This window comes from Scomber scombrus, chromosome 2 (genome assembly GCF_963691925.1).
Source record: "Scomber scombrus chromosome 2, fScoSco1.1, whole genome shotgun sequence".
NCBI classification, from domain to species: Eukaryota; Metazoa; Chordata; class Actinopteri; order Scombriformes; family Scombridae; genus Scomber; species Scomber scombrus.
Genome location: NC_084971.1, coordinates 12,684,690 through 12,705,159, shown reverse-complemented (window position 1 = coordinate 12,705,159; position 20,470 = coordinate 12,684,690). Strand labels below are relative to the sequence as shown.

General features: G+C 39.3%; 2 protein-coding genes across 3 annotated transcripts in view; both read right to left on the bottom strand.

Moving 5' to 3' along the window:
- Window positions 1-35: 35 nt before the first annotated feature.
- Window positions 36-7,586, bottom strand: LOC133988314 (ependymin-2-like). Its single transcript, XM_062427932.1, has 8 exons — window positions 7,516-7,586; window positions 7,229-7,297; window positions 4,862-7,019; window positions 4,275-4,309; window positions 4,041-4,160; window positions 1,517-1,700; window positions 806-893; window positions 36-487 (listed from the first exon to the last, which is right to left on the bottom strand). The coding sequence occupies exons 3-8, from the start codon at window positions 4,935-4,937 to the stop codon at window positions 337-339; spliced, it is 654 nt and encodes a 217-aa protein (XP_062283916.1). The 5' UTR covers window positions 4,938-7,019; window positions 7,229-7,297; window positions 7,516-7,586; the 3' UTR covers window positions 36-336.
- A 2,827-nt stretch (window positions 7,587-10,413) lies between these two features.
- Window positions 10,414-20,470, bottom strand: part of pnpla6 (patatin-like phospholipase domain containing 6) — a 28,344-nt gene continuing 18,287 nt past the window's right edge. The window contains exons 29-35 of one of the 2 annotated variants that reach the window (XM_062427920.1): window positions 19,269-19,385; window positions 15,299-15,447; window positions 14,963-15,115; window positions 14,140-14,256; window positions 13,944-14,031; window positions 13,666-13,811; window positions 10,414-12,462 (exon numbers count right to left, since the gene is read on the bottom strand). In XM_062427920.1, coding sequence (XP_062283904.1) covers window positions 12,388-12,462; window positions 13,666-13,811; window positions 13,944-14,031; window positions 14,140-14,256; window positions 14,963-15,115; window positions 15,299-15,447; window positions 19,269-19,385 — 845 coding nt within the window. In that variant the 3' untranslated portion in view covers window positions 10,414-12,387. Of the gene's footprint in view, window positions 12,463-13,665; window positions 13,812-13,943; window positions 14,032-14,139; window positions 14,257-14,962; window positions 15,116-15,298; window positions 15,448-17,308; window positions 17,426-19,268; window positions 19,386-20,470 lie in introns of both variants that reach the window. The other variant, XM_062427913.1, reaches the window with a different exon arrangement.

Below are 20,470 nucleotides of genomic sequence, written 5' to 3'. Positions count from 1 at the left end.
TGGATTAAACATTCGCTTTTCACTTTCAATATTTTTGATCAGACTCTGTACTGTTCTGTTGTTATTCATCTTATGCTATGCTATGCCATGCTATGTTATGTTAATGTGATTCCCCCAAGCATCCAACTCCAAATAAGCACCATATCATTCAATGCATTTATTTTTTTTTATTGAGGATGACAGAGATAAAAGTCATAGCAGCAATGCAGCTACACAAGGTGTTATTCCAGATTGACTCACACTGTGTACCTCTAATGTTTAGTCTCACATCCCAGATTCAATCTTACTGTTCTGCTGCCCTGAAAGAAGCAGTATTTGTGTCTTGATAGGACATGTTTACACCATTTTGTTGGACTTCATGGCCAGAGACCGCAAGGCAGTGAAGAAGTTATCTGGGGTCTTTGTCTCTTCCAGTGAAGACTTGGCACAGAAGAAGGGAGGAACAAAGTCCATGGCTGTTGAGATGCCCAAAACCCAGTCGAATGTGCTGAAATATGAACAAAAATGTATCTTTATTTATTTACTTGTTGGGGGTCAAAATTATTTTTGTATACGATCAAATTCCACTGGCTTGGACTGAGTCAGCCACCTCAAACTCATGCTGTGCTTCCAAACTTTGTTAAGACCCTCAGAAACTAATTTAAGATTGGGTGGAAATGTGAATAACATGATGCATGAGACATATAATATTTATATTTGATTAAATAAATATATTACAATAACATACACCCAGCGTTACAGTAGCATTATTTTGGTGATGTTGATTATTTAGCTGTTTCTGTGATTATTTCGGCCCAGTTCTCACCTGACAGTGGTCCATCCAGATGCTGGAGTGACCAAAGAGACGGTCAAAGGGATGCAGCCAATTTCAGTAAAGACACTTGAATAAAAGCCTGAAATCATGAATCATAAGTTACATGTGAGGGTTCAACAATAAACATAGTGATCTTTACTACTTACTCACGGAAAAATCACACATTACTCAGCAGGTAATTATCTACAAAAGTCACTACATTATTTTCTATTACTTATCCCGACTCAATCAAAGTCCACATCACATTAAACACATTCAGCACATGTAGAAATAGTAAATGAGACACATGAACCTTACTGGAAAACACAGTACACAAATGTACAACAAAACAAAACTAGAAATTGACTGAAACTTTAAATGTTAGGCTACTTTTAGTAATTACACATTCATCAGGTCTTTTGCACACTTTTGCATCAAAGTTATGCTGCAGGAATTATGTTTAAAATGTTTACATCTTATAACAGGATTAGGGTTAGGGTAAGGGCCCTAACCCTGCCTTTATCAGGACAGTCATTTCTAAGAATGGCTTTGGCATGTAGCAACTAGTGTGCCACAGTAAAGGCGATATGTCAAATGTTGGCCTTTATTACCAGTATCTGGCTAATCAGTGACATGGCGCACCACGTTAGGGGCCATCATCCCTTAGGGCTTTGATTAAAAAAAGTGTGATTTCTTGGTTCAGGATATCATATTCCCTCTTACCGTTCCCGGGCAGGCTCCCATACCAGGTGTTGACGAGCACGCCCATTCCCCAGGAAGAGGAAGAGCCCATAACTACCTGACCCATCAGTTGTGCATCAGAAGGCACTTGCATGGGAACGAAGCTGGTGTCCAGCGGCATTTTCTTGCAAGTGAAATTGCTCCAGTCGATCTCGTAATAGACTTTCTGAAAAGATGAATGCAGAAAATGAGTGTTGACCCACCACTGCTTTATTTTTGTCTGTGTCATATCTTCGTTGCCTTTGTCTTCAAATGTTTTGACTATGAAAGGAAAATTACTTTATTACCATGTGTATAGATTTGTCATAAAAGATGTTTTTTTATTGTGTTTGTGACAAAATAGTGTAATTTGATTGCACTGCGTTACAAATAATGTTAGCAAGCCAGGTAGCATGGGGATCTCAGGGTTCAAGAGATGTAGTAGCCATGATGAAAGTGATGCCTTGTGGAACACAGCCAGTAACCGTGACTCATGTTAGAAATGTAATTTACTATTCCAGTGAAGAAATATTATAACATACTGATGGAAGAGTATGTTCACAGAGCCATAGTAGCACAGAGAAGATGGAAGAGGGTGTTGTGTATTGTGTTTGAAATGTGGTGAATACATTTCTGGTTCACTGAAACTAATCACTGTTCAGTTGTTTGAGAAATCTAAACCAATCTGCATTATTTTTAATAAAATTGCATCAAGACTAAACTGTACAATTACTATTTGGTATTAATCTGTTTAATACAGTGGCCGACAAGGGCCAAACGCACTGCAACGGCCAAACGCGTCTCCGTTAAGGAAAACAGCTTCAAGTACAGAAACGATTCAAAGTTACAAACTCAAACACAAGTCTAAACGAGGTGCAAAAAGAGAAACGTGTTGCAAATGAAAAAACGCGCTGCAAAAAACAAAGACAAATGCTGCATCATCAAACGCGCTGCAAATAGAGAAACGATGCAGAGCACTAAACGATTCAAACCAAGAAACCTTCTTCAAAAGCAAAACGCTTCATAGCCGGTCACTGCTCCAAACCTGCAGGGGGCGCTCGGGATGCAGAGAGACAGAACAGCTGACTGAACAGCTGACTGAACGGTGTTTCAGCGGAATGGTAATGTGATTTTTATTTGATTATATTTGTATGTTATGTTTATATCACTGTACAACGCACATTACGTGACGTTTTTTTATTTATTGTAGTTTACATCAGACTCTACAAGGCTGCACATTTGCATGTAGATTAGCCTGCTTAATAAAATGATTAGAGATTGATATAAGCACCCGTTATAATAAAAAGCCCTCTTATCACAGTCTTCCATAACATACAGCACTACACATTACGTGTTATACTTATTAATGACAGCAGTTAACTTGCAAGCAGTCATGAATGATCTCCACTGTGTGTGTATATCAAGAGGTAGTGAAGAGTATTAATACGTTGCTTATAACGTTTTTCATTTTTAGTTTTCTAGATTATACTGATCTATCATCTTTTTTTCCAGGCTACTATGTTTTGCCCTTACTGTGGACAAGATCTGGGAACAATTCTCATGTTCTGTGGCTCATGTGGGTCTAATGTGCAATTTTTGGCAGAGGCAGACAACAGTAAGTGGACTCATATCCAGTTTGTTAATAACATTGATGTAGTTCACACCACGTCCTTATTGCATATTAGACCCACATGAGCCACAGAACATGAGAATTGTTCCCAGATCTTGTCCACAGTAAGGGCAAAACATAGTAGCCTGGAAAAAAAGATGATAGATCAGTATAATCTAGAAAACTAAAAATGAAAAATGTTATAAACAACGTATTAATACTCTTCACTACCTCTTGATATACACACACAGTGGAGATCATTCATGACTGCTTGCAAGTTAACTGCTGTCATTAATAAGTATAACACGTAATGTGTAGTGCTGTATGTTATGGAAGACTGTGATAAGAGGGCTTTTTATTATAACGGGTGCTTATATCAATCTCTAATCATTTTATTAAGCAGGCTAATCTACATGCAAATGCGCAGCCTTGTAGAGTCTGATGTAAACTACAATAAATAAAAAAACGTCACGTAATGTGCGTTGTACAGTGATATAAACATAACATACAAATATAATCAAATAAAAATCACATTACCGTTCCGCTGAAACACCGTTCAGTCAGCTGTTCAGTCAGCTGTTCTGTCTCTCTGCATCCCGAGCGCCCCCTGCAGGTTTGGAGCAGTGACCGGCTATGAAGCGTTTTGCTTTTGAAGAAGGTTTCTTGGTTTGAATCGTTTAGTGCTCTGCATCGTTTCTCTATTTGCAGCGCGTTTGATGATGCAGCATTTGTCTTTGTTTTTTGCAGCGCGTTTTTTCATTTGCAACACGTTTCTCTTTTTGCACCTCGTTTAGACTTGTGTTTGAGTTTGTACATTTGAATCGTTTCTGTACTTGAAGCTGTTTTCCTTAACGGAGACGCGTTTAGCCCTTGTCGGCCACCGTAGGTTTAAGGCTTAATTTAACCAGAGTTCAATACCTGGCCGAAAAGAATCAGCTGGTCCACAACATTTCCAGAAGAAGTGAAGGCCCTAACCCGCATCCTCTGACCAAAAGCATCATAGGTTATTTTTCCTGTGGACGTGACGTTGGTGGCCATCTGAAAGACAGACACAGAGTGAAAGGGGAGAAAGAGATCGCTAAACATGGGTCAATTATTTAGAGCCTGAAAAGTCAAAAATGGGGTGAGTAAATGAGTCAAGAGTCAACTCACCACACTGAAGCCTCCACTCATAAGAGGGGGAACAGCTGTGGAAGAAAAAAACAAAAAAACAAAATTTGTATTTTTCCTGATTTAAAATTAGATATTCATCTATCCTCATTTTAAAACTGGCTAAATAACTGAGTTGTTGAAAAAGAAATACTTTGAACGCCTGGCTTGTACATGATTAGAGATTTGTCTTGTCTGAGTCATTGATTGGCGATATAAAGATGGATATATTTTATTAATATCTTGACAAATATCTGACTGAATAAACAAACATAACTGTAACACATATTAAAGCAGGTAACACAGCAATTTGACTTTTGACTGAAACAAAAAAAACTAAAATACCAGTTGAAAAGAGAAAAAAAACATTTACAGCTAATGTCCAGTAAAGGCACCTTCCATGTATTGCGATACACCTTAAGCCATTTTATCTTTCTTCACACATCTTTTACAACTGTGTTTTTCCTTCTCTAATCCTTTACCAAACAGTCAAAACTATCTTCTACTTCTTCTGCTGTTGCTAAATGCAACTTAAGTTCAGCATGACTCACTTTGACATTGAAAAATACCAGCCACTTTTCAACACTTACTGCAGGGTTTAGGGTCCTGGGCGGCACAGGCTGCCAGCAGCAGGCCGAGGCAGCAGAGCACTCTGATGAAGTCCATGTTGAGAAGCCTTAGGAGTCAGATGAGGAGTAGCAGGAGGATGGAGAGTTCTGGCCTCCTTATATACCTGCTCACAGTACAGCTGGCTGCGCTCACCCACGTGGTTCAACCCCTTATGCAATTTCTGCTGACGGCAACCATGTGGGAAAACATGACCAAATGCTTGTTTTATCTTCAAAGACCAAGCTCATCAGAGTATGGAGATAACTACTGAAGTACATTAGTCTGCCCTATAGACTGAGTGCTTGTTTAGATGCTGGGCATTAAAAATAGAAACAATAAATAATAATCCATAAAAGCGTCTCTTTGAAATAAATAGTTTTGCTCAAATGCTTTATAAAATATTCTATCTCTGTCTATATAAAAACAAATGTAGTGAACATATGACTGAAAACTGATGTTGAAAGACAATTCAGTTTTGAATGAAATGCTCTATTGACCTCCTGATTAATGTATTATTCCCATTTGCCGCTATTCTTTTGAATTTCCCTTTTAGGAATTAAAATGTCCTTAAAAAAAAAAAACAGGAAGAAGAAAAGAAAAATGCAAAGTTTCATTGTGTATTATATTAGAAATATTTTCTAAACTTTTATGACCTGCACTGCTCTTTATTAGTTCTGTAAAGTTCCCTTCCACTTAAATATGTGTTTTTCTTCTTGTTTCTTTAGTTGAATGTTTTACCTTTACGGTGCAGAATGATTTATGTGCAGAGTTTCACAATAGAAGCTGTTTTCACATTTATCTGCTGAAAGTGAAAGTTTCTCTGTGCTCATTGAATTTACACAAGGAACTGGGAACTTGAAACCTCCAGTGCGCATTGCACATTGAGAATCAAGGAAGATACATCTTGCGTCCAACAGTTCAACTTTGAAATGAACAATGTTTACATATTCAAAGATTCTTGAGTTTATAAGGAAAGAGAAAGAGTAGATGTCATTTTAAGGATTTAAATATGACATTTGAACTTTTTTCAGGGAAAAACTATATTAGACACACATGATTAGTCAAAGTAGAGAATTTTATATAGCTACATCTTAAAATAATTTAAACCTGGAAATGTAGGACATTGCTCAAAAGCACATTTAGCTGTACATCATGAGTTTGCACATTTAAACCCTCCAGTCCTATCAGTCAACTTCAGTGTTTTGACAGCAGGTGCAAATGATCTCATATGCAAAGAGTGAACTCCATCTGGTTATTTCTCAGCGTGCTACTACTCTGCGCTGCATTTATCTGATCAAACACTGAATTTTCCATAACATATCTCCTCTCTTTGGTACTTCACATGGTTTTCATATCATGCACTCGATTATTAAATTAAATGAGACAATCTATTGTCTTAATCACATCACATCTCTTTATGAAATTCAATCCAATATATTTTCACATTATTAAACATATATAATATTTCAGTTCAAGCTTTTTTTTTTAAAGCTTTGATGCATTTGTATGGATGCAGAAAAATAAACAAACTGGACAGACCTCAGATGTTGTACCTGGAATCTGCTAGGGCCACTCTCCCAGTTTGTGGGTCACAGCCCCCAGTACAAGGGTGTGAGGGTCTAAAAGCAGAGAACGCTGTACAGAATGTAAAATCCCTTGAGTCAATTATTTGTGATATTGGATACAAATAAAATTAACTTGCTAAAAGGGGCCAGGTGGGCAGGCTGAATGAAAAATGATGAAAATTAAGCATAGTGGGGACGTTGTGTGAAAATTGTTAAGGATTTTCCAAAACGGCAAAAATTGCAAAAGATTACGAAGGGTGGCGGATTGTCCCTAAACTTGCTAAAAGGGGCCACGGGGGTGGGCTGAATGAAAAATGAGCAAAATTAAGCACAGTGGGGGCGTTGTGTGAAACTTGTTAAGGATTTTCCAAAACGGGCAAAAATTGAAAAGAACGATAGGGTCGGCGCTGTCGAAAAAGCCCAAAATGAAGAAGGTTGGTCGATTGTCCCAAAACTTGCTAAAAGGGGCCAGGGGGGCGGGCTGAATGAAAAATTAGCAAAATACCTGTAACCTGAGATGGCTCCAATGACCTCTTTTGTCTCTTTCGCTGGCGATAGTTCTCACAGCGCTCAGCTGAAAAGTAAATATTAAAGTGCGTTTTTTATGCAGTTGAGTAAATCATAATCCATGAGTGTAATTGAGTCAGATAGTTGTTTGAAAGAAGATCCACATAACCAAGGCCATATTAGGCCATTTGTGATTAAGATTGTGTATGTAAATTATCATTGTTAATGGTGTTACTGTGGGATGAATCAGCTGTGGTAATCAGAAAGTATGAGTACCTGTAACCTGAGGTGGCGCCAATGTCGTCTTCAGTCTCTTTTGGTGGCGATTGTTCTCACAGGGCTCAGCTGAAAAGTAAATATTTCAAATGAGTTTATTTTGCTGTTGAGTAAATTACAATCCATGAGTGTAGTTGCCTCAGATAGTTGTTTGAAATTAGATCCACATTACCAAGGACATGTTAGGCCATGTGTGAATGAGATGGTGTATGTAAATGAGAATGTTATTGAGTTGCTGTGGGATGAATTAGTTAAGATAGGTAGGTATTTTATCTAGGTATGAGTACCTGTAGCCTCAGGCGGCTTTGATGACCTCTGCTGTCTCATTCTGTGGCAATTGTCCTCACAGCGCACTGCTGAAAAGTCAAGACAGTTTTTTTTAAATGAGATAATGCATTATGACACACCACTGGTTAACAAAGTCAATATATATTGATAATGGGACTTCTGAAAAATGTTTATATAGGCTATGACACACAGACTAAATTGTAAATAGTGGACACAATGCATGAAAAGGTTAGGCTTTACATGCATAATCACATTGTGAAGTATGATCTAGTTGCTAATGAAAACAGTCATATGTTAAAAACAAAAATAATAAGTAATCATTTCTATATCTTGGTAAGAATGGATAATGATAGAGGAAAATGTGAATACTCATTACCTCAGAAAAATGTAATATTTTATGCAAGTTTTGTCTGAAAAAATTTTTTCCCCCTTGTTTTAACTGGTGTTACACCAAAATCTGTGACCGTCAGAAATGGTGACATGTGTTGCTGGCTCTCTGCTGAAGAAGTTGTTTATAATAATTATAATAATAATAATAAATCACATTTATATAGCGCTTTATGTGGTACTCAAAGTCGCTTTACAATTTCCCTATTAAAACTATGTAAACAAATCTTTATTAATTATAGAAGGTTAAAAAAAACAAAAACAGAGGTTAAAACATGAAGAGTACAGTGGGAGCTAGGTGGTGAAGGCTAGTGTAAAAAGGTGTGTTTTGAGGGCAGAAAGAGGAGAGGGTTGGGGAGATTTTGATGTGAGGGGGGAGTGAATTCCATAGGGTGGGGGCAGCAACTGAGAAGGCCCGATCACCCCAAGTCCGGCGCTTTGTCCGGGGGATTTGCAGCAAGTTGGCAGAGACGGACCTGAGGGATTGGGAGGGGACGTGGTGATGAAGGAGGTCAGCAAGGTAGGGGGGGCTAAGTTGTTGAGGGCCTTGTAGGTGGTGAGAAGGATTTTGAAGTTGATTCTGTGTTTAATTGGAAGCCAGTGAAGTTCACGGAGGACAGGTGTGATGTGTTCTCTGGAGCGGGTACCGGTGAGGAGGCGTGCAGCAGAGTTCTGGACGTATTGGAGTTTATTGAGGACTTTGGTGGTGGTGCCGTAGAGAAGACTGTTGCAATAATCGAGCCTGGAAGTAATGAAAGCATGGATGAGTGTCTCAGCAGCGGTAGTTGACAGGTTGGGGCGGAGGCGGGCAATGTTTCGGAGGTGGAAAAGGGCGGTTTTGGTAGTATGGTTGACATGGGGGAGGAAGGAGAGAGTGGGGTCCAGGATAACTCCAAGGTTACGGATTTTGGTGGAGGGGGTGATGGTGGAGCCGTCAATGTTGAGGGAGAAGTTCTGAGTGGAGTCGGTCAGGGAGTCAGGACCAATGATGAGGACTTCAGATTTGTTGGGAGTTGAGTTTGAGAAAGTTATTTTGCATCCAGGTTTTAATGGCAGTCAAACAGTTGGAGAGGGTTGAGAGGGTGGAGGCAGTGATGATTTTGGAGGGGAGGTAAAGCTGTGTGTCATCGGCGTAGCAGTGGAACTGGAGACCATGGTGACGGAGGATCTGACCAAGTGGAAGCATGTACAGAATGAAGTTTATGAACCTAAACTTCACCTTAACCTCAGTGGAGACCTTACGTCCCACCCTAATCTAATAGGCAGTTGAAAAGGAAATGTGTTGATTGTCGATATATATACTTTATATATATAGCTAGTGATTGTTTACTTTGCAGCTTGGCTGTAGTGGTAACCAAAATAATGCAGCCTCTCGTAAAACAACAATAATTTTACTTCCAGCATTATCCAACTACCAAAAAAATGTTTTCAGGTGTCATCCTCTCACATTTATCTGCACAAAAGTATTTTGGTGTAAATGCTAGTAAGGCGCTACAACCGCCAGAAGAGTGTATGAGTGTGTGTGTAAGTCCGCAGTGCATTTATTTGTGCTAACAACATGATCCCGGACCCTCATTCATAAATCAAAGTTTTTGTTAGTAGTTATTATGTAACTGTGGAGCAAGAAGCATCTTAACTCTGAGACAAAGAGTAACATAATGCGTGAATTCATGTCGCGGAAGGATAATTACATGGTTGGAAGGCTGTATGGTTGAGTAGCCAACAAACACCGCTGGAAAAAAGTTTATAACGTCCACCGTCATGTACACAAACTCAGCTCCTTCATGTTCACCTGGAGGATCCGGCAAGATGGCAGACTGAGTGCAAACTTTTCTGTAAGCTCCGTCTGTTGTCCCCAAAACTTAAAAACTCTTGTTTTGTTTTGCTATCACTGACCACAAAAATATAAATTTACCAAAATGAACAGAGCAGAACAAAAGGAGACTGGTCAATTCCCTCTAATATGCTTATCTGCCAGGAGATAATGATGAATGCTATAACCTAAAAACCATTCCAGGTTGTTCTTAGACGCCCTTACAGAATGTTAGAAATACTGTATGAATTAACACTGTGGTGATAATCTCATCTGCCAAGGTGCCCTTGAGCAATATTGTTTGCAGTTTACCATGATCTCACTCACATGTGAGGCAGGTGAAAAAATTACATGTTGAGGGATCTGTTGTGTCTGTTATGTCCAATACAACAGTTCCCACAAAACACGTACGCATGAGAATTTGAACTTGTGGTTTCACAGTGTGAACTATGTCAGCTGCACGTTCACAATGGAAAGGCAAACAGCAACCAAATATTGATTCTGGTTTTGGAAACTTCCTTGTGTCCTTCTGAAAATCCATTTAGGGTCTTCGATCAATGTATTATCAACCATTTGTTTAGGATTGTATTCAGTTTTCCAGTTGAAATGTAATATACAAAGCTTTTGGTCCATTTAAAAATGGTGAGGCGCTTCTCATTCATAAAATGGTATAAGACAGAACTCAAATGCCACAGGACATGATGCATATTATATTTATTTTTTTTAATATGCATATTAAATGATCTCTTTTTATATGGAGTTTCGTTTGGCATCTCAAGGTGAATGGTTATTAAAAATCAAACATCTTCTGAGCCAGGAATACTTCAAATATTTCAGTGCAAAACAGCTAAAGCAAGTTAATTAAAATAAGACACTCCCCACCCCCCAATAAAAAAAAGAAAAACATAAAAAAAAAAAAAAAAACCCAGTGGTTAACACATATAAATAAAGAACAAAAAGCAAATCTGGCACACCAGAGAACAAAAAACATTTTAAGAGAAGAAACCCTTTTTTTGTTTAGATGTAGGTTCCCTTGTTTTGCAGCAAAGCATCAACTTACAAATTTCCGCCTCATATACATATATTGGAATATCAACAATGTGTTTATTATAATATAATCCTGTTACACTTTCTACAAGAGGTCCATATTAATTAAACTGTTAGTTACATGAGGTGAGTTTCCAGTTGAAGTTTAGGATTACTCAGGGTTTCTGTGTAGCATTCACTTCAAATTGACTTAATTTTTTGACAATAATTTGTTGGGTTGTTTTTTTCTGTACAGTCTGAGATAAATTCTCATGTATACCATATCATGTCTTAGCAGAGGAAGTTTCTTCTTATGTCTGTTTCTGTAAATGCAGAAACCCTGAGTGTTGTACATGTGACTTCGAAAGCAGAGGCTAACACACTGCTTTGTTGTGTCAGTCGCAATGATCGCTCGCTCTCTTCTCCACCGTCACTGAGAGTGCATCGAACACTGGTTGAAAAGGCATTGTCTTAGTCTGGCATCGTTTTAAATGAAACGGCAGAAACACAGTATCAAGCAAGCAGACACAACTGTCATCCACTCACTAAGATCAACTCATTCATCCTTCATTCATGTTCCATTACACATTCTCTCCATCTCCTTTTTCAGTTTAGTCTACCTACAACAAATCAAGCTCACTCTAATCTATTGTGCGTGAATTTTTAAATAAATTAAATCAAAATTAAAACAGTTTACTCACTGGTCCATCTTTTTCCTTTTCTACACCCTTAATCTTCTTGCTTAGTTTTCCACATTTAAAAACTTTCTACATCATCTTTCTGAAGCCCAAACACATCTAATTCTTTAAATATCTCTAAATTTTAATCACCTGCCCTGCCTCTGTTTATTCAACATAAACTCTACTTTGGTGTCTACATATACTCCTCCTGTAGCTTCCCCTATTTGACATCTACTGTAAACTTACCTAATTCGTATAAAACTACAGCTCAACTAGGTGTATGCCCTACTCCTCTTTTCACTGCCCTGCTACTATTTCAATGCATCTTTTCAAGTGTGAACCAAACAGTCATCCTAATACACAGGCACACCAACAGGCATACACACACTCGTCTGGACAAATACGAGCGGACCGTGGACGTGTCAATAATGGAGTGCGATGAAGCCGTACTGACATTAGAGACGTATGTAAAGATTCAGAGACAGATGGGACATGCAGGAGGTGTCTTTGTGGCCATATGAAGCTGAGAAAGTGACTTAAACATTGTAGGTGTCCCTGTTTTCTTGTGTTGGTTAGCGGGGAGAGGGGAGGTCCCATTGGGCTTTAGAGTTGGCAGGCAGGGTTTCTGGCTGAGGGAGCAACAGTGGGTGGGGTAAACTTTCAAAGAGCCCACATGAACAGTATTTGTCATTTGACAATGCAGTCAGAATGAGAACAGATGAAACCAATTTGAGAGGAAAGAGGAAGCCACTTGATACACAGTCAAAGAAAAGGGTTCAGCAGTTTAGAGGATGAACGGTGATTCCCTCCAAAAAAAAAACAACAACAAAAAAAACAGTATTTTAGAGTTTCAGAAGTTACAGGAGCTGAGTGTGATGTCCAAGTCCCTCGCCTTGACAATTTATGGATTCGTAATTTGGCCCTTGATCTTGTTTATACTGCTCCTAGTCCTCCATGGCCCGCTGTCAGCAGTCGGAGACTTCTGAGGTGTTGGAGTCACTGGTGAATTTCCTACGTTTCCTCACAGATTTCTCCTCATCCTGCAGAGCAAAAGAGAGTCATTTTTTGTACCTGTTTAGTATAACTGAAATCTAAAGGTTGATGAGGAACCCTCTAATCCTCTACCACCAAACTCTAGATAATCACAAGATATTACAGTAAATTAATAATTAATCATTAAATTTATCCACCCAGCAAAAATAAACCTTTTAATTATCATGACAAGTAACCTAAAGGACGTGACGATGTAAAATAAAAGAGGGAAATTAGAAAACACTATGCACATATTTTTTTCATCAGTTTAATTTGTTAAGATTATTGTAACCAAGCGCCTGTTATGAATTTTTAGATGTATATGTGCTTCCAGAGAATTGATCAAATATGTAACCACAGAAAAAATCCGAAAACAATCATCAGTACACTGTTGATTCTATTCTGAAATTTTGTATTTTGTAAAGTAAAATTGTGGCTTCTATACACATCGAGTGAAGCCTGATATAAACAGTTTTTGTGAAACAAATTATATGTTTTCTTCAGGTTTGATTGGTGTGATAGTTAGAGAGGCCTACCTATAGCCAAGGTTCAACAAGGCTAAGGCTTCATTTAAAATGTTTCCGTATCAAGCCTATGAGTTAAAGGCTGTTGATTATCTACATCTGTGTTATTGCCAATAAATCCTATTAAAATACCAAAACCAACAATGTCCATGATGTGGCTCTTCACTTACAGAAAATCTTTCAAAACTGGACAAGAATATCATGTCTTTTTTTTGTATTTCTAATTTCCGAAAACAGTTGGACACTGTGGTTTTTAGTAAACGTTACTCAATTAGGTGTAAATAACGTGTTCCTTGTTGACCATTTATAGGTGAGGAATAAAACACATTTGGTGCAGTAATGAGTTTGACAGAAACAGGACAGCATATGTGGGACTCAAAATAAACTACAGTGTACGTTTCCATTGAAATGAATCAACAGAGTGGCTGATTGATTTGTTATTAAGTAGTTTGGGGCAGCAGGAGCCACTATATAGCAAAGAAACAATTATCAGGCTTTAGTTACACTGACAATTCTTATGGGATCTGTTGACAATAAGACAAATATAGAATATCAGCAGACTTATCCTTCAAGGTTAGGCAGGTACGGGTTTTATTTGAATTAATTTAAAGACATTTTCTTTGGTATGTTCTGATACCTGATATTATAAAACAGGCAGTTTTATTTTTAATTTTTGTGTGTGCTCACAGTTTGGAAGACTCCATTCTGGCCCCACTCTCCAGGGGAGTGGTCCTCAGGGTCATCTGCCTCTTCCTCCTCTTCCTCCCCCTCCTCCTCTCTCACAGTGTCCATCCCGTCCTCCTCGTACTCCGTCAGACAGTCTGACTCCTCCGCTGAATAGAAAGATTTAGAAGAGATATTACAGAGACTGAGCTACCAGGTTTTCGATAGCATCCATAAAAAATCAGCGAGACATCCTGCTGTATTTCCATAAAACAGAGCAGGTGAAGGAAGTGATACTTCACCATCTGCAGCAACGTAGCTTTGGACAGGCTCTATCCTGGACACAATCTCTGCAAGGTCCGTGAAGTCAGCTCCTGAACACGTGCAAGACTAAGAGGCAATGAATTATTAATATTATATGTTGAAGTATGGTGGCTTTGATGGCGAACGTCAATGTAGTTATAAATCAATTATTTGTGTGTGTGTGTGTCCTCTCACGTCAGGTATCTTGCTGTCGTTGTAGTCGGCTGAGCGGTGATCCTTCAGCATGTTTTTGATGATATCACCTCGAGCCCAGCCGGTGAACACCAGCTTGCCGTGTTGGAAGCCCACATCCTGAAATACAAAAAAGTTTAAACGGAAGCACAAGGCGTTTGCTAATAAACTAAACAGATGCATGTAACTCATTTCCATCACAAGGCGCAACTAATGCCATTTAAAGATTCCTAAATCATCAACTGCTTAATTTTGAAACATATTTTCTGGTCATCATTGAATGAAACAAGCAGAGAAGTGATTGAAGTGATTTCAGAAAATGTTGGGTTGGATTTCGCTAACAAGAAAGAGGAAGTGCAACAAGAAATTTGAAAATCATGGCAGCAGTTATTTTAGCCATCCTATCGTCAATTACGTGGTGACCAGTAAAATTATGCATTCATATTACAACATGTATGATTTGCACGATAATGTCACATTGCTTTAAAGAAAACAGGAAGCCAGACGTTTTGCTGAACAATACAGCCTTTTTCCTCTTCTTTTTTTTGCCAGAGCCTTCTGCATCATCATCATCCTTCTTGAGCCAAATCAGCAGTCTCATTGAAATTATGTCAGCACTGCGTTTTTCATGCAATATTGACGTCTGTCTGAAAAATACACATTCTCCTCGAACAACGACAGACTATCAATATGAGTGGTGGAGGACTGAGGCAATTTTGATTTATCTCTCATTTGCTTGCTGCCTCTAAATCAATAATTGTCGAGGGTAGATAACATTGATGTTACATATCCCCAAATAAATAAAACAAGCAATGAAGTTACTCACATGGATCTCATCAAACTTGCCAAAGTCCATGGTCTTGAAGCGGTCGATGGGTGGTCTGATGTACTCACAGTAGGCACTCTTCTTCACCACCTCCAACTGCCGCACACACGACACGTAGGCCAATCGAGACTGGATCTCAGCCATGTCTGGCACCTGATGAAGTTAGTGGAGTGAGAATCACATGTAGGCCACATCTACCTGAATTCCCCCCTAACATGATACATTTGTCACTACACATGCAATATTCAATATTTTATGTTGCTTAGTCATCATAAGTTACCAACACCTTGTGCTGGTGACTTTTTAACATTAAAAAGTTGTCAACCTGTACTGTACCTTTACTTTCTCTGCCCATGGATTGATTCGTTTCCACAGTAACCACCAGCCAGACAGGCAATCCCCATAGTTACAGAGGTCGGTCTCATCTTGGCTACCCACGTCAATGGCAATGACTGTTCTGGCACCCATGTTCCTCGCAATGTCCGCTGTAGGTTGTACAGCATTCACACACAGACACACAAACACGCAGACGTACAAACACAACACGACAAAATCCAGCAGCAGAGATGATAAGAAAATAATTCCAGTGTTACTAGGCTTATTTCATCGTAATTTATTTATTTTAGAAGACACAAGTTCAAACAGACTTGCACCACAAAAACATCAGTTTTTTTTAAGCTGTCAAACAATCTGCTGGAAATTTATGGCCAATTAGTGAGACAGAACACTGTAACTTTTGAAAAAGGAAAATGCATACTTTTCAAGCCAACAACCAATGGGCTCATTGCTAGTTTTAAAAGAGCCTTGGGGCTGTAAGCATTTTTGTGGTGTTGAGCCTATTCAAAGACAGAAACAAGAAGACATCCCAGAAGCCCAAAGCACGGATCCAGAACCAAGCCAAGAACAACTAGAAATACAGTTGATTGAGCACAAACTTCTCAGGGAATAGGCATACTAATAAAGTTCAGAAATAAAGGATGGTGATTTTACAAGGGTCTATTTAGCTGGATCAATCTTTGGGCCCAGAAAGCATCACATTTCACAAACCTCAGAAATAACTATTGCTTGGGAGATGGTGAGACATGATTCCCATACCAAATAGAGAGTTACAACAGCTCAGGCCAGAGCTTTGTGAAATGTGGCTTTCATCAGTACAAAGTACATTCTTTACAACAACTACACAGAAACACTCAGGGGAGTTTTCATCTGCGCACCATTATGAATGTCAGAAACTGTTTGTGTCTTACTTTAGTTGTACTTTGCATGAATGTTACTGGAATAAGTGCATTGGTCTGGTGCATTTTTCAGGTAATCAAGAGGTACTCAATGGTCCGCAGACAAAAAAACACGATTCCCCTCTTTCTAAAGAGACTCCACTCATCTTTCCTCTGGTTGAAATGAAGCAAATACTTATTTCAAAACTGAAGCAAAGATAAACAGAAAGATAGGGCTGGGCGATACTGTTGAAATCATTACAAGCATTGATTAAGATATTGCAAATAGAAAATTAACTGAAATTCAAGCAGAACTTTGTTCCATTGTTAAACTAAACTTCTCACGTTTTAAACAAAACCTTCAAGAACTTGTTCATCCGGATGACAGAAATCTGAAGAAAGACAGCATGAATATGATATGATTCTGCTGAAAGCCAATAAATGATACTATTTAATCGCTCAGCCCTACAGAAAATATTAATTTCCACATGAGGGGAACCAGATACCAATATCAAAGCAAACTGGTGTCTTGTCAGTCAAAAACAGACGATAATCTTTTTTTTCCATCTTAGGTTTTAAATCCAAATTCGATCAGTTGTTAAAAATGTCAAATTCAAATTTGATACTTCCACACATTTCTGACACCAGGTTGTTAGACTGACAAATACCCCATTCCCCAATTTGATGTGGTATTTCTTATTTCAATTGGTTTGTTTTTATATCACAAAGTGACAAAGTGAATCCTTGTCCTAATTTAAAATCACTTCAAATATCCAACTCTAAATGCTGATTTTTCCCCATCTCACAAAATACTGAATTTTTAGGGTCTGATGAAGCTTGTTTACTCTCTGGGTTGCTTAAGACTCAATTTGTCGTATCCGATGCAGTAATCAATGGTCTAATATGAATCCATAATATTCAGATGGGGAAATTTCAGCAAACAGGAATTCCCTCCATCAGTATTAAAACAAGCCCATAGCTACATACTTACCCATCATGTAAACACTGCTAACTTGATCAAAGCCTTACCACCCCACCCAAATAAGCATCCCCATCCCTCACTCCACTTTCTGCTCTCCTCTGGGGGATAGGAGTTTGGTGGACACTGTGGAGGGACACCACCTCTACTTGCCTGGCAGGTTGTTGATGTAGCCACCGTCCATGAGCAAGTTGCCATCTTTGGGATCGCAGAGAGGTGGCAGGTACCCCGAGAGGGTCATGCTCGCACGCACATAGCGCCACAGAGAGCCTGGCACACCAGGGACGGAAGGAGGGAGGAGGAAGGGGGGGGGGATAACATCTCAATAACGTTTGCTATACGTTTCAGGTTAGTGTCGACACAGACCGCAATCCCAACACTAGACAGAGATCGGCTGATGGAAGGTAGCCGATCCCTGCAAATGCTAGGACCGCAGTTCTGCCCACCTTAAGACTCTGTTGTACACCACTGCAAACCTCATTACCTTGCACACAGATCCTGCGTGACTTGTGCAGAAGGTAAAAAAGTAAATGGCAACCATCACAGAGTGCCAAGGCTGTTTGAATCTCCAAACTGTGTCCCAACAGCAGCGCTTTCTTTGTTTCATGTTGCTGTATGAATTATTAAACACTAAGTTGTTGCCAAATTCAAAGATACTGTATATTGAAGTTGAAACTAATCATGATAAACTGAGCTTTAGTCATGGAAAAGGTTGTGAACCTACAATAACATCAACATGTCAGAGAAGGAGAAGATGTTGTGACAAGTTTGGAGATCTCTCACCGTGAACATGGCAGGGAGCAACCTGCCTGCCCAGTCCCTCAGTACAGTACAGTGCCAGCAGGGGGCAGGAACAGGCCGGGTATTGCATGGGTTGGAAGGATAAGGAGCACCGCAGAGAAAAGCGGGAGGTGCAACTGTGCATGGAGTATATGTGAAGTCAGTGAGGAGAACTGTCTCACTGTAATACTAAAATCTCTTTCTAACCAAAGGGTGTCTTTCATTTTGTACAGGGGCTACAGTTGGCAACAGCAGGATCCAGAACACATATTCCCAAAAAATAACAAAAAGAAAATAAAAAATATAACATGCCATCAATATATATTTATAAGAAATATATAGATTGGCTCACTGTGTCCAACGCTGGCATGCACATAGAAGCAAGCAAAGCCAGGGAAGAAGACAGGTGCAGTGTGGAAGAAACCAAACATGTTCCTGTTGGTGAAGATGAATGAAATGAAACAGAAACAATTTCCCAAGAACGTCCTCATGGGAAACGAAGGGAACAGGCTGCAGTTGAGTCCACGGGACAGAAACATTTGGGCCTACCGAAACGCACAATGATCCACAACGACAGACAGATGTGATGCTGACATGAGGTAGAGCTGCACAATATCCAGTGAGGCAGGAAAGTACTGCAAAGTGTCTCATTCAAACGATCAGCTTTCTTTTAATCTAAACATATGGTGCTGTTTCTTGTCTATGCCCGAATGTCAAAACGAAAATCCAGCTGAAGGTAAACTGACCTGAATATGTTGAAATAAGCAAGAAAAGTGGTGTATGAAGACTTGAGTGTTTACAAGCCAAATCCATGGAGACATAAAGGATATGGGGCTTTTTTTTAAAGCAAATATAGGGGGCCAGAAGAAGCCAGACCATCATGCATCTCTCTGTGACCAATAGATGTTAAGACATGCGTGAGTAAAACCTCAAATCCAATAAGAAAGTGAAGATTCAGAGATGGCACCAAGCAAACTGGAAAATGTGTGTGTGTGTGTGTGTGTGTGTGTGTGTGTGTGTGTGTGTGTGTGTGTGTGTGTGTGTGTGTGTGTGTGTGTGTGTGTGTGTGTGAGAATCAAAGAGCCTGAAATTGGAGGGAATGAGATATACTATTGGATAACAAACTGATTGTATCAATCCAAAAGACATATTTTTTGACTTAGTCTTTCCTTCCAAACCATGGGCTCCCAATGTCCAACTGGTCATGGTGGGTTAGTTACAAGTGAGAACTGGGAGGTAGAGGACAAGAAGGAGGAGGAGGGTAGCCGAGTGACTGATTGTCGACTTAGGGATGAGAGAGGAGGTTTCGGTGAGCGGGGGTTTAAAATCTGACCTGGGACATTGTTAACATAGCAACCATCCACAAGCAAGTGGCCATCCTTGGGGTCGCAGAGGGGAGGTAAATAGGGGGTGTAGGAGGCACTGGCTCTAACATAGCGCCAGACGCAACCTGCCGGGAAATCGAGATGGAGAAGGAGGAACACATCAAATATGGGCCGGACTCCACGTCACAGATTTAAATTATAGCGAGAAGGACAAAGAGAGAAGTGAGAGTGAGAGGAGTGCTGAAAAAAACGAGAAAAGTGGAGAAAAGAGAAAGAAAGAGAGAAAGAGATGCCAGCAACATAGAGAAGAATGCAAGGAGCTGCCAGGAGCAGGACAGAGAGGAGAGGGGAACACAATCTCAACAGAATTGCTCACTTTGACCTACAATTTCAACAAAACTTAATTCCAATATGATGCCAATTTCATATAAAAAAACACACTCTAGGACCACTCCAAGACCAAATGGAACTATTCCAGCCTAATTACAGAGGCGTAAACATCTTGATAACAATGACATACAACATACTAAAATACCAACACAATTTAGTTTTGTGACTGTTCGATTGCTCATTTCTAATTGCACATTACAACCAGTCTACAATATATTGACTACACATACACTATCTTGAATGGGTGACAACAGATATATGCAATTAGCTTTGTTACCTAGAGACAGTGATGTGTTCATTAAGCATATTTAAAAAATTGTATTAGCGTTGTTAGATGACTGGTTCAATAAGCAAAGGAGGGACGAGCAGAGATAGTGAAAGAAAGAAAGAGAGAGACAGAGAAGTTAGAGAGGGAGAACGGTAGCCCATCACTACAAGAAGTACTGTCGGACCTTTAATTAAATTTCTCCAAACTGTAGAATGGGGAGGAAACTGTAAGGGAAACTAGACTAAGGTTTTACCGGAAAGAGTTGCTGTGTTTAGTTTCAGATCTCAGTATCGGTGATATTTCTCACCAAATAAAACTTAAGACAGTGTGTAACTGTACACCAATAAAAAGTAGTGCAGAACAAGTCTTTACGTTACTTTTCAGTTACTAGATTCAATATGACGTTACTCAGAATGGCACCACACTATTGATGTTGGAAACAGACAAGTAAAACTACAGAAAGCACAGAATGGAGGTGAAGGAGTGAAGGAAGCAACATGGGATGTCATTAAAGGAGCGAGGAGGGAGTAAGAAAGGCAAGGTGGAGTGTTC